Source organism: Myodes glareolus, chromosome 8 (assembly GCF_982192425.1).
Source record: "Myodes glareolus chromosome 8, mMyoGla1.1, whole genome shotgun sequence".
Taxonomy (NCBI): Eukaryota; Metazoa; Chordata; class Mammalia; order Rodentia; family Cricetidae; genus Myodes; species Myodes glareolus.
In genome coordinates, this window is record NC_142033.1 from 95,256,703 (window position 1) to 95,271,147 (window position 14,445).

At 39.4% G+C, this 14,445-nt stretch overlaps 1 protein-coding gene across 2 annotated transcripts in view; it reads left to right on the forward strand.

Moving 5' to 3' along the window:
* Fancl (FA complementation group L) overlaps positions 1-14,445 on the forward strand; it is a 99,484-nt gene that overhangs the window by 81,124 nt on the left and 3,915 nt on the right. For both annotated transcript variants that reach the window (XM_048435392.3, XM_048435390.3), the window contains one exon: positions 12,074-12,224. In XM_048435392.3, coding sequence (XP_048291349.1) covers positions 12,074-12,224 — 151 coding nt within the window. The remainder of the gene's footprint in view (positions 1-12,073; positions 12,225-14,445) is intronic.

A 14,445-nucleotide genomic window follows, 5' to 3' on the forward strand; every position in this document is an offset into this window, starting at 1 on the left:
TCAAAAGGGAAGTACCAGGACATAGGAAAAACTTAGGCGAAAGCAGAACCAAGCTCCAGCAATGTAAATCTAAATGCTGTATCTCTAAGTCTTGAGACTCATTATCCTCTATGCTCCAAAGGTTTTGAGTGGCCCATCTCTCCAGAAATGTCATCCAGTGTACAAACAGCTTGTCTTGTCTTGTGGGCTCAGACCAGCTCCACTTCATACTTTACACTGTTCCTGGTAGACATCCCATGCATGGTCCTGGCATCTCCAGTATCATGGCTATCATGGCTTCTCGGCTGCAGCAGAGGCTGCACCCTAACCATTGGCATCTTCAGGGACACAGACCCCATCACAGAGTGACAGACCTCAGCCATCCTCCATAAGCCCACCAACTACCTCTCATGCCTCCAACCATTACCAGGTGTATGGCTTACATATTACCAACTTGAGATGTGGCGTTGTGCCCTTCCAAGACCATAGCTTCTGTTCCTGACCCTGAGAATATTTCCCCGATATTTCACCTCAGTGATGCTGAACTCTCATTAATCACAGCTGATTTTTCAGCCCCAGATGACTAGCATCCTTTGTCCTAATAAAGAACAGATTTCAGTTCAGTGGTGCTGGTCTCCTGTTACGAAAGATTATTTTTCAGCTTCAGTTGACCAGCAACCATAGATTTTTAGAAGAAAATATCTCACAAATGGCCCTGTAGAGCCTTAGCTTTCCTCTGACACTTCACAAGTCAGGCCTCCATTGTCTGCATTTCTCCCACCATTCTGATCATCCAAGATCCCACAGCACAGTCCTTTAAGTTCAGGACTCAGTGCCTTGTAGTTCTCAAAGTTCTAAACCTTCCTGCAATCCTCCCCAAAGCAACATGGTCAGTTCATTACAGCAACACTTCACTTTTGGTACCAGTTTCTGTATTAGTTACTTTTTTTGATGCTGTGATAAAACACTCTGGCTAAAAAGCAGTTTTAAAAAGGGTTTTGCCCAGAGGAATCTAAAATGGCTGAAAGATACTTAAGGAAATGCTCAAAATCTTCAGCCATCAGAGAAATGCAAATCAAAATAACTCTGAGATTCCATCTTGTATCTATAAGAATGGCCAAGACCAAAAACACTGATGACAACTTATGCTGGAAAGGATGTAGAGTAAATGGAACACTCCTCCATTCTGGGGAGAGTGCAAACTGGTACAGCCCCTTTGGATGTCAGTGTGGCGATTTCTCAGAAAATTAGGAAACAACCTTCCTCAAGACCCAGTAATACCACTTTTGGGTATATATCCAAAGGATGCTTAATTGTGCCACAAGGACATGTGCTCAACTATGTTCATAGCAGCATTGTTTGTCATAGCCAGTACCTGGAAAGAGCCTAAATGTCCCTCTACTGAAGAATGGATAAGGAAAATGTGGTACATTTACACATTTACACAGCAGAAAAAAATGATGACATCTTGACATTTGCAGGCAAATGGATGGATCTAGAAAACATCATATTGAGTGAGGTAACCCAGACCCAGAATGACAAATATCATTATGTACTCACTCATAAGTGATTTTTAGACATATAGCAAAGAAAACCAGCCTACAAAACACATTCCCAGAGAACCTAAACAACAATAAGTAAACTACGAGAGACATACATGGTTCTAATCTACATGGGAAATAGAAAAAGATAAAATCTCCTGAGTAAATTGGGGGCATGGGGACCATAGGAGAGGGTAGAAAGGGAGGAGAGAGGAGTGGAGAAAAATATATAGCTCCATAAAAACAATAAAAAAATTTTAAAAGGTACAGTCATTCTGTACTGACATGAGGGTCTTCTTGGGCTAGTTCTTTTTAATCCAAAATTTAAAATTTAATAAAAGTGGGGTTTTGTCATGGACTGTTCAGTTTGTGGACTCAACTAACTGGGTGGTCAGGGATTGGGTGGGCCATAAACTCTGATGTAGACCCAAAGCTCGCTTATATGAGGGCAGAGGTATGTGTGGGTCTCTGCAAGGAGAACTCCCCTAGCCTCACACATACAGGACTGGAGGTGTCTCATAGTCTCGCTGGCCTCTGTGCTATCTGTATTACTGAGGCCATACCAGATCGTCCCCTAGGCCCTCAGATAACCTGTCTTTAAAACCCATCTACCTGGAAGAAATGCCATGTACTTAGAAGAGTTGGGGTGTAATTATGTCTCCTTGTGCACAAGAGATTGTGTTACACCAGGAAACACAAGTCAGTAGTTGATATTGGTTCAGACTTCTATAGTCTGGCATCAGGCAGTTTATTTCAGGCACATTTAATTTCAGTACAATTGGAAAAATAGTTTCCTGTAATACCAGAGTCCTGGCAGGTACCAGTTTGTTCTCATCACTTCTATAGATTTTAATTAGGTTAGGGTTAGGTTAAAGTTTATTTTTTTTCACGGTTTATAAATTTTATTTTTTATTTTTCTCAAAGTTTATTAAAATGCAAAAGTTTCCATTTCCGCCCCTCCTCCCAACACCCGCCCACTCCACCCACTCTCTCCCCTCCTCCCTCTCCATCCCCAAGAGCAGTTAGGGTCTCCCACCCTGTGGGTAGTTCAAGCTCCTCCCCCCTCCCTCCAGGTCCAGGAAGGTGAGTATCCAAACAGACTGGATCCCCAAAATCCAGTATATGCAGAGGAAACAAGTCCCAGTGCCATTGTGAATGGCTTTTCAGAAAGACTCCAGGCCAGCCACATCCAGAGAATCCGGCCACATTCAGAGAATCTGGTTGGATCACGTGCTCGTTCAGTCGCCATCCAACTGGCCTTGGTAGACTCTCATTAGATCAGTCCCCTTGTATCAGTGAGTGATAGCATCCCTCGCAGTCCTTATTTCCTTTTTCATTTTCTTCGTCCTTCTGCTCCTCATTTGGACCTTGGGGGGGCTCAGTCCGGTGCTCCAATGTGGGTCTCCGTCTGTATCGCCATCCATCACCAGATGAAGGATCTATGGTGATAAGCAAAATATTCATCAGTATTGTTATGAGCCAAGGCCGGTTCAGGCATCCTCTCCTCTGTCCAGAGAACAATCTGGGATCTCTCCTTGGACCTGGGATCCCATATATAATCAAGTCTCCTGTAAACCCTAAAATGACTCCCTTAGTTGAAATATATTCTTCCCTGATCCCATGTTCATCCTTCCTCCCTCCCCCCATCCCGGTCCACCGAGCTTTCCCCATTCCTCCCCTACTCCCTTCTCTCTAACCCTCTCCCCTTCCAACAACCCTCCCACACACCCCCCCCCATGCACCCGAGGTTACCTGGGACTCTTGTCTATTTCCTACCTCCTGGCGGATAGCTAAATAATCTTCATCGGGTTCATCTTCTTATTTAGCTTCTCTAGGATCACGAATAATAGGCTCAAAGACCTTTAATTATGGTTAGAATCCACTTATGAGTGAATACATACCGTGTTACTCTTTTTGGGTTTGGCTTACCTCACTCAGTAAAGCGTTTTCTATTTCCCTCCATTTGCATGCAAAATTCAAGATGTCATTGTATTTTACCGCTGAGTAAAACTCTAATGTGTATATGTTCCACACCTTTTTTAACCATTCTTCTAATGAGAGGGACCTAGGCTGTTTCCAAGTTCTGGCTATTACAAATAGTGCTGCTATGAACATAGTTGAACAAATGCTTTTGTAGTATGTTAGGGAATCTCTAGGGTATATTCCCAAGAGTGGAATTGCTGGGTCCTGAGGGAGGTTGACTCCCAGTTTCCTGAGAAACCGCCACACTGATTTCCACAGTGGCTGCACAAGTTTGCATTCCCACCAACAATGGATGAGTGTTCCCCTCACTCCACATCCTTTCCAGCATAGGCTATCATTGGTGTTTTTGAGTTTGGCTATTCTGACAGGTGTAAGATGATATCTCAGAGTGGTTTTGATTTGCATTTCCCTGATCGCTAAGGAGGTTGAGCATGACCTTAAGTGCCTTTTGGCCATTCGAAGTTCATCTGTTGTGAATTCTCTGTTCAGATCAGTACCCCATTTTTTAATTGGGTTAATTAGAGTTTTAGTGTCTAATTTCTTGAGTTCTTTGTATATTTTGGAGATCAGACCTTTGTCTGATGAGGGGTTTGTGAAGATCTTCTCCCAGTCGGGAGGTAGCCTTTTTGTCTTACTGACAGTGTCCTTTGCTTTACAGAAGCCTCTCAGTTTCAGTAGGTCCCATTTATTCATTGTTTCTCTTATTGTCTGCACTCCTGGGGTTCTGCTTAGGAAGTGGTCTCCTGTGCCTATATCTTGTAGACTACTTCCCACTTTCTCTTCTATCAGGTTCAAAGTGGTCGGATTAATGTTGATGTCTTTAATCCATTTGGACCTGAGTTTTGTGCATGGTGATAGATATGGATCTATTTTCATTTTTCTACAGGTTGACATCCAGTTATGCCAGCACCATTTGTTAAAGATGCTATCCTTCTTCCATTGTATACCTTTAGCTCTTCCTTGTCAAAAATCAGGTGTTCATAAGTTTGTGGGTTAATACCCGGGTCTTCTATTCGATTCCATAGGTCGACTTCTCTGTTGTTATGCCAATACCAAGCTGTTTTCAACACTGTTGCTCTGTAATAGAGTTTGAAGTCAGGGATGGTAATGCCTCCAGAAGTTCCTTTTTTGTATAAGATTGTTTTGGCTATCCTGGGTTTTTTGTTTTCCATATAAACTTGATTATTGTTCTCTCAAGGTCTGTGAAGAAGTTTGATGGAATTTTGATGGGAATTGCATTGAGTCTATAGATTGCTTTTGGTAGAATTGCCATTTTTACTATGTTGATTCTCCCAGTCCAAGAGCAGGGGAGGTCTTTCCATTTTCTGGTATCCTCCTCAATTTCTTTCTTCAAAGACTTAACGTTCTTGTCAAATAGGTCTTTCACTTCCTTGGTTAGAGTAACCCCAAGATATTTTATGCTATTTGTGGCTATCATGAAAGGTGATGTTTCTCTGATTTCTCTCTCTGCTTCTTTATCCTTTGTGTATAGGAGGGCAACTGATTTTTTTGGAGTTGATCTTGTATCCTGCCACATTACTAAAGGTGTTTATCAGCTGTAGGAGTTCTTTGGTAGAGTTTTTGGGGTCGCTTATGTACACTATCATATCGTCAGCAAATAACGAAAGTTTAATTTCATTCTTTCCTATTCGAATCCCCTTGATCTCCTTATGTTGTCTTATTGCTATTGCTAGAACTTCAAGCACTGTATTGAAGAGGTATGGAGAGAGTGGACAGCCTTGTCGTGTTCCTGATTTTAGTGGAAAGGCTTTGAGTTTCTCTCCATTCAATTTGATGTTAGCTGTCGGCTTGCTGTATATTGCTTTTATTATATTTAGGTATGATCCTTGTATCCCCAGTCTCTCCAACACCTTTGTCATAAATGGGTGTTGAATTTTGTCAAATGCTTTTTCAGCATCTAATGAAATGATCATATGGTTTTTTTTCTTTCAGTTTATTTATATGATGGATTACATTGACAGATTTGCATATGTTGAACCAGCCCTGCATCTCTGGGATGAAGCCTACTTGATCATAATGGATAATTTTTCTAATGTGTTCTTGGATTCGGTTTGCCAGTACTTTATTGAGAATTTTCTTGTCGATGTTCATGAGTGAGATTGGCCTGTAATTCTCTTTCTTGGTTGTGTCTTTGTCTGGTTTTGGTATCAGGGTAACTGTAGCTTCATAAAAGGAGTTTGGCAATGATTCTTCTGTTTCTATATTGTGGAATACATTAAGGAGTATAGGTATTAGCTCTTCCTGGAAGTTCTGGTAGAATTCTGCATTGAAACCATCTGGTCCTGGGCTTTTTTTGGTAGGGAGATTTTTGATAACAGCTTCTAATTCATCACGACTAACAGGTCTATTTAGATTGTTCACCTGTTCTTGGTTCAACTTTGGTATATGGTACTTATCTAAAAAACTGTCCATTTCTTTTACATTTTCCAACTTTGTGGCATATAAGCTTTCGTAGTAAGATCTTATGATTCTCTGAATTTCCTCTGTGTCTGTGGTTATGTCCCCCATTTCATTTCTGATCTTATTAATTTGCATGTTCTCTCTCTGCCGTTTGATTAGTTTGGATAGGGGTTTGTCAATCTTGTTGATTTTCTCCAAGAAACAGCTTTTTGTTTCATTGATTCTTTGGATTGTTTTCTGTGTTTCTATTTTGTTGATTTCAGCCCTCAGTTTGATTATTTCCATGGTCTCTACTCCTCCTGGGTGAATCAGCTTCTTTTTTTTCTAGAGCTTTCAAGTGTGCTGTTAAGTCTCCAATGTGTGCTTTCTCCATTTTCTTTAATTGGACACTTAGTGCTATGAACTTTCCTTTTAGCACTGCTTTCATAGTGTCCCATAGGTTTGAGTATTTTGTGTCTTTATTTTCATTAAATTCAAGAAAGACTTTGATTTCTGTCTTTATTTCTTCCTTGTCCCAGGGGTGATTTAATAGTTGACTGTTCAACTTCCATGAGTTTGTTGGCTTCCTGGGTGTAGCATTGTTGATGAATTCTAACTTTAATCCATGGTGATCTGACAAGACACAGGTGGTTACTAATATTTTTTTGTATCTGTGTAAGTTTGCTTTGTTACCAAGTATGTGGTCAATTTTTGAGAAGGTTCCATGGGCAGCAGAGAAGAAGGTATATTCTTTCCTATTTGGGTGGAATGTTCTATAGATATCTGTTAAGTCCATTTGATTCAATACCTCCAATAATTCTCTTATTTCTCTGTTGGGTTTCTGTCTGATTGATCTGTCCATTGGTGAGAGAGGTGTGTTGAAGTCTCCTACTATTAGTGTGTGTGGTTTGATGACTGCCTTGTGTTCTAGAAGTGTTTCTTTTACATAAGTGGGTGCCTTTATATTAGTGGCATAGATATTCAGGATTGAGACTTCCTCCTGATGAATTGTTCCTGTTATGAGTATGAAATGTCCATCTCTATCTCTTCTAATAGATTTTAGTTTGAAGTCAATTTTGTTAGATATTAGAATGGCCACACCTGCTTGTTTCTTAGGTCCATTTGCTTGGAAAGCCTTTTCCCAGCCCTTTATTCTGAGTAGATGTCTGTCTTTGTGGTTGAGGTGTGTTTCTTGTAAACAGCAGAATGTTGGATCCTGTTTTCGTATCCAATCTCTAAGTCTTTGCCTTTTTATAGGTGAATTGAGTCCATTGATATTAAGTGATATTAATGACCAGTGGTTGTTGACTCGACTCCGGTTTTTTTTTTTGGGGGGGTGGGGTAGTGGAGTGTATGTTTTTCCCTTCTTTGAGTTCTGCTTGTGAAGGGTCGCTAGATGTCTGAGTTATTGTAGGCGGTGTTAGGAATTTTGGATTCCTTGGGTTGTGATTTTCCTTCTAATTCTTTCTGTAAGGTTGGATTTGTAGTGACGTATTGTTTAATTTTTTTTTATCCTGAAATATTTTGTTTTCTCCGTTGATAGTGAACGATAGCTTGGCTAGATAAAGTAGTCTGGGCTTGCATCCATGGTCTCTTAGTTTCTGCAGTACCTCTATCCAGGACCTTCTGGCTTTCATGGTTTCCATAGAGAAGTCTGGTGTAAGTCTGATAGGTTTACAAGTTACTTGATCTTTTTCCTTTGCAGCTCTTAATATTCTCTCTTTAATCTGAATGTTTTGTGTTTTGATTATTATATGGCGAGGGGATGTTTTTTTTTTGATCCAGCCTATTTGGTGTTCTGTATGCTTCTTGAACCTTCATAGGGATATCGTTCTTTAGGTTGGGGAAGTTTTCTTCTATAATTTTGTTGAATATATTTTCTGGACCTTTGATCTGCAATTCTTCTCCTTCTTCTACTCCTATTATTCTTAGATTAGGTTTTTTTATTGTGTCCCACATTTCTTGAATGTTTTGTGATGAGAACTTGTTGGATTTTCTGTTTTCTTTTGTCAGAGTGTTTAATTTCTCTATGGTGTCCTCAGGGTCTGAGATTCTTTCTTCTATCTCTTGTATTCTGTTGGTTATGCTTGATTCTGAAGTCTCTGTTTACCTAGATTTTCCATAGCCAGCCGGCCCTCGGCTTGTGATTACTTCATTGACTCCATTTCAGTTTTCAAATCTTGAACTGTTTCCATTACCCGTTTGATTGTTTTTTCTTGGTTTCCCAGAATTTCATTTAAGGATTTACTCATTTCTTCAAACTTTTTGGTATATTTCTCTTCCATTTCTTTACTAATTTCCTCAATCTTTTTGTTATACTTATCTTCCATTTCTTTACGGCAGATTTTCACCTCCTGTTTAAGTTCCTCTATTATTTTCATAAAGATCTGCTTAGAGTCGATTTCTTCTATTTCTTCTGGAGTAGGGTGTTCAATTCTTCTAGTTTCGTGATCCCTGGATTCTGGAGATGTCATGTTGCCTTTCAGGTTGTTGGAGGAATTCTTGCATTGGCTCCTGCCCATCTCCTCTTCTCTGGATGAAACTCCTCAGCACTCTCTGGATAGAACTCCTAAGCACTGCAGCAGGGCTAGCTGGTGTTTCCAGGACCCCGGAGACAAAAGGGCGGCAGCAGTGGGGGTGGGTGGGGTCCCGTGGGACACCGAAGACCCTGCCGCAGAAGCTGAGGGGGGAGGAGTTGTGCTCTCTTTTGGGACAGAGAGCCCAGACAAGTACCCACTCACCTCTCTGGATAGAACTTCTCAGCACTGCAGCAGGGCTAGCTGGTGTTTACAGGACCCAGGAGACAAAAAGGCAGCAGCAGTGGGGGCAGGGAGGGGTCCGGTGAAACCTAGGTTAAAGTTTATTGAGCCTGTTTCAAACATCATTTAAAGAGACACACTGTTGTAGAATATTATTTTAAAATGTGGTTTTTTGTTTGTTTGTTTATGCTGTGGAACATTTGTCTTCATGATGCAAAGATATATTGAATTCTTTTATGAAGCTGTGCTACCTTGCCTGTCTAAAACACATGATGGTCTAATAAAGAGCTGAACCACCAATAGCTAGGCAGGAGAAATGATAGCCAAGGCTGACAGACACAGTATAAATAGAAGAAGAAAGGAGGAGAGAGGAAGAAGCTAGAGAGTACAAGGAGAGGAGGACGTCAGAGGCCAGCCACCCAGCTACTCAGTCAGCCATGGGCTAAGAGTGAAAGTAAGATATAAAGAAGAAAAGGAAAAAGTCCAGAGGCAAAAGGTAGTCGGGATCATTTAAGAAACGCTGGCTAGAAACAAGCCAAGTGGAGGCCAGGCATTTATAAATTTATATATAATTATAAATAATAATAACCCCCATTATCGATTTCGGAGCTGGATGGTAGGCTCCCCAAAGATCAAAAAAACAGAAGAGCCCCCCAAAGACCTAAGGGCCAAAAGAGTAAAGAGTAAAGAGAAAAAAACAAACAAAACCCAGCATACAGTGCATGCTTTTTTGTGTAGGCTTTGTTCCCCTAGTTTAGTTTTGAAATTCATGCGTGTGATGGTGAAGATGAAGAGTTTATTCCTGTTAGCTTTCTCTCTCCTTCTTTTCCAGGGCATCTGGACTTTTATAGGTTTGGGGCTTTTGTGAACATGGCTGCACTAGGTATCTGTGTAGCTGTGTGACTGTGTGTTCAGTTTTTCACTTCTCTTGAAGTGGAATTGCTAGATTGTAAGGTAGGGATGTCTTTAGTTTGGAAATAGATGAAATCCCAGATTTGTTCAGTGGGGTGTGACTTTTCCACACCCATCCTCAGCCCATGCGTTCAGGTTCATGCATGTTCCTAGCAGTGGGCTTGGCTTTGGTTTATCGTAGTGTAGCTATTACTAACATAGTTTCACTTACATTTGACTTAAGTTTTCACTTTTTATTGCATATTTCAAGTTGATAGGCTTTATTAAAATACCACTATATCAACTATAGCAGTAGTTTTGGTGACATCTAAACTTGTTCACATTACAAAATAAAGAGTTGGCTCTTTGATTTCAAAAAATATATACCTTATTTCCCTTGTAAAACTTAATGAATTTTTACTTTAACTTTTGCCACACTGTTTTTTGTTTTGTTTTGTTTTTGGTACATCTTTGTAAGTATTATTGGTAACGTATTGAAATAACTTAGTATTTTAATTGAATAATTTCAAAGTAAGGTTTTGTGTGTGATTTGACAACCAAATTGAACAACTTGAGAATCTGTTTTCTAGCTTTTGGTGTAGTGAGGGGCTGCGGGCAGACATGCTTTTTGCCTCACCCGGCTCCCGCACGGCTAGCTTGGTCCCAGAAATAACAACACACAAATTATATTCATTTAAGCACTGCCTGGCCCATTATCTCTAGAGAGTTAGTTACTGACTAACTCTCATATCTTGATATTAACCCATTTCTAATAATCTGTGTAGCACCACGAGGTGGTGGCTTACCAAAAAAGATTCAGCATGTCTGACCTGGTGGCTGGCTCCATGGCTTCTGCTTCATAGCCCTCTTCCCAGCATTCTGTTCTGTTTACTCCACCTACCTAATTTTCTGTCCTATCAAGGGGCCAAGGCAGTCTCTTTATTGACCAATGAAAATAACACAATAGACAGATAACCCTCCTCCATCATTTTGGTTGGTGGAATTGTTTTACTCCAGTCTCTTTGCCTGGAGTGAGTGTGTATCTAGGATTGAAGCACTTACTCTGCAAGTCCCTCTAGTGAAGTCCCATAGTGGTTTTCCTGGCTTAAGGTTCAATTTTTTTTTTTTTTTTTTTGCCATCTACATCTGGTCTGAAGGTTATTTGTTTTTTTTTTCTCTTCCATAAACTGCTGTTTTCTCATTTTAAAAGTATATTGTTCATAATGCAGTTAGGATTTTTGTATGTAGGAGAAATGGCCAATGTGTTTATAAATGCTTTCAAGTAAAGAACACTACTATAAAAATGCCTTTTCATTTCTTTTGAATAGAGTTAAACATTAGGTAAACAGTGAAATAAGTCACAGATTTTAAATACACTGATGTCGATCTAGATGGGACAAGGGGAAGGCCAGACATACTGATTTTAGAACTAGTTGTATAGTTTAATTCAGTGAGTTTCTCTTTTACTTACATCTGTACCTCAGTGTGGCATGCCATAAAGACATTCCCCTTCATGTTTGAAAGGTTATTTTCAGACATAAGGTCTAGTTTCCATTCTTATCCTCTAACCCCATCCTTGAAACTCAGTAGTTTAGACGATATGAAGCCATTTCTGCTAACGGAGCCAACAAGGCATTGAACTCTACAGTGCAGTGATGGGATGGTGATTGTGAGGATGTCCACTCACCGGCGTCTAAGGGACACTCTGCTTCCCTTGTCACTACTTTTGAATGAATACATCTGTACTGATATCAGAGTTGGTATACATCCTGATTATTTGAGACAGTAAAGCCCTAATTCTTTTTTAAACTGCTATATAAAAACTTTTAGCAAATAGTTGTATCTTTTAAATCATCACAATATTTTATGAGAAACACTTTCCTTTCCTAAAGGAAAAATATAAATTATATTTTAAAATCAATCATGGCTTATTTAGTGAAGTATAAGGAAATGCAAACCTTGGTTGGAGATAATGTTCAGTAGCAGACACTTGACTAGCATGGTCTGTGGTTTTGGTTGAATGCTCAGCTCAGTAAAAAACAAGTAAAATACAACAAAAAGCATCTTCATACTTTTGTACTAATTAGCTCTGCAAAGCTCGCTAATTTGCTAATGTTTAAAGATAGTCCAATCAAAAATACCACTGTGTTTAATTTCTTTTTGTAGTGAAAAAGAATAATAATTTTTAGTAAAATTATAGGTGTATGCCCAGTGCATTGCGTATGATAAACATCAATATGTTTATTCATATATACTTCACTTTGTGTGATTTCTGTTCATTTGATAGCATGTGCCATGTGGTTATATAAAGACCATTCCTGATAATCTGTAGACCCGTGCATGACACAGGTCATACTAATGCTAACTGGGGTAAAGTATGAACAGCAAGGAGGCGTGATTCTGTCAGTTCACATTCTAGGGGAAGAGAGACAGCCACAGAGGCCCGAGTGCACTGTTTTGAGTGGAAGCCAATCAACTATTTCTGGAGTGCATTAACTTCCCAGCTTCTGCCTTTCACAGAGCTCCTTGGTAAATGTCCACAGTCAGTTCCTGGCGGCACTGGACTCACTGAAGGCATTCTGGGATGTTATGGATGAAATTGATGAGAAGACCTGGGTTCTGGAACCAGAAAAACCTCCGCGGAGTGCAACAGCACGCAGGATTGCATTGGGTAGGGAAGGAGGATGAGAATGTTTTCAGGTGTCCAACTTTATTTTATATTGTTTGCAAAAATGGGTTTGAAAATGGCATTTAAAATCTTAGATGAAACTTCTTTATATGGAGTCAGTTTTTGAAACTCTTGGAACTAAAACCTGATTTTTATTACTCCATTGGTGTGGGAGAATTGTTTGTATTCTGTCAATCATATTTTAATAAACACTGATTGGCCAGGCAGGCAGTATAGGTGGGAAAGCCAGACAGGAAGTAAGGGTGGAGCAAAGAGACTGGGAGTATTCTGGAAAGCAGGAAGCTCCCTCCCCAGTTCTGCCCAGACCACTGGAGAGGAAATATGTAAGCTGCCCCGCTGGAAAAGGTACTGAGCCATGTGCTAACGTAGATAAGGGTAATGGGGTAACATAAGTTATAAGAGCTAGTAAGTAGCCTGACCTAATAGGCCAATCAGCTTTATAACTTATAGAGATCTCTGTGTGATTCATTTTCCTTGGGAGTTGCTGGCTGTGGGGTACCGGGCAGGAACAGATACCCCAACAAGCCGGCCCTCATATTACACTCCATGGTTAATAGTAACTGCTCTTGGTGAAAAGGCATGTGCTAAGGTGTTTCAGAAGGTGATGATACATTGGAAGCCACATTCAGATAGCATTTTAATTAACATTAGTTAGCAGAAATTGTGGGGCAGATAATTCAAAATGAATGCTACATAGACTAGAAGCCTGTGTTAGAAATAATGATGTCTTCATCTTCTGTGGAATCCAAAATTTGGCAATACTTTCTGATAATAAATAGAGGGAAAATCCAGGCAGTAGTGGCACATGCCTTTAATCCCAGTACTTGAGAGGTAGAGGCAGGTGGATTTCTGTGAGTTTGAGGGCAGCTTGGTCTACAAAAGCTAGTTCCAGGGCACCAAGTGAGCTGTGAGGTGATGGGTTCTTCCTTTACTGTAAGTACAGGGCATGTGTGCAGTTCCCATGGTCTGTAGCCTGCAGATGGCTGTTTTCTTTATTTTAGAGTTCAAGCTCTGTAAAGATTTTAGATTTTTAAACTGTATTTCTCAGTACGTTATATATTTGCTTCTGGTCTGCTCATTTAATATTTTTTCTTTTTTTTTTTGAGTCTGGTTAAATGCTATTGTAAAGAATATGTTCCAGTAGACATTTTGAAACAGTTATGTGAATCCGACTGAAGTCAGTGAACGGCGCCTATACTTTCTATACAGCATAACAGGAGAGTATAGGAATGCAGCTCTTTACTAGCAATAGTGTTACTTTCCAGTCTGGGAAAGTCTAATAGTATTTAATTTGGAATAATCAACCAACTATAATATATTTGTTGGCAAGTAGATGGTAAGAGTGAAAACATTCTTTAGAGAAATGTCATGATTTGCAATCACCATGGCCCCCGTTAAAATAATTATCCTTGAACTATGCTTTCTAGTAGATTTCTCATAGTTTGGCTTGAACAGCCAAGCTGTATTCATTCTGTGTATTTACTTTTAGCTCTTCCTCCTGCTTCAGGCAATGATTTGCTGTCTTCGGGCCAACCTTTGAGTTGAAAGATGTGTTCCTACAGCCATTGCCTCAGAGACAGCATTTTCTGGTCTTTAGCAGACAACATTGCTCTAGGCTAATAAAAAAGTGTGTGTCCTGTACTGGCAAATAAAGTCGGCAATTTTAACTTTTCTCATTGAATTGACTACACCACGTATTACTGTTTCACTTTCACCATTTCTTTTTGCCTGTTTGTGTATTTAAATTTATTATTTCCAACTTTATCAAAAAGCTTAGAGAATTTACCATACCACTTCTGTTATAAAAAATGAGTTCAAATTGATCTTTACTATACCACAAACCTTCACCAACTGGTGGAATTTGTACATACTCAGTAGAGTTAAACTTGTAAGAAAATCTAGTGCTAAGTGAAGTCATTTTTCTTAGCTTCAAAAATAGCTTCTTTGAGTTATTAAGTAAGAAAAACATCTGTTTTATATGAATTAAACATTTGTTAACTTACAAAGAAAAGTCTCAGCTTTGTGTCAAGCATATTCACTAAGTTTTTATGCAAGTTTTCTTAGACATGTCAGTTTTTAACAGTTGTATCATTAGCTTTTCTTACTTTTGACCATAATTATATGAAATATTAAGTTTGTAAAGAAAGTTATAAAAAGTAATTTAGCTCATTATTAAGTATATGGTTTTTTATATATTAAAGGC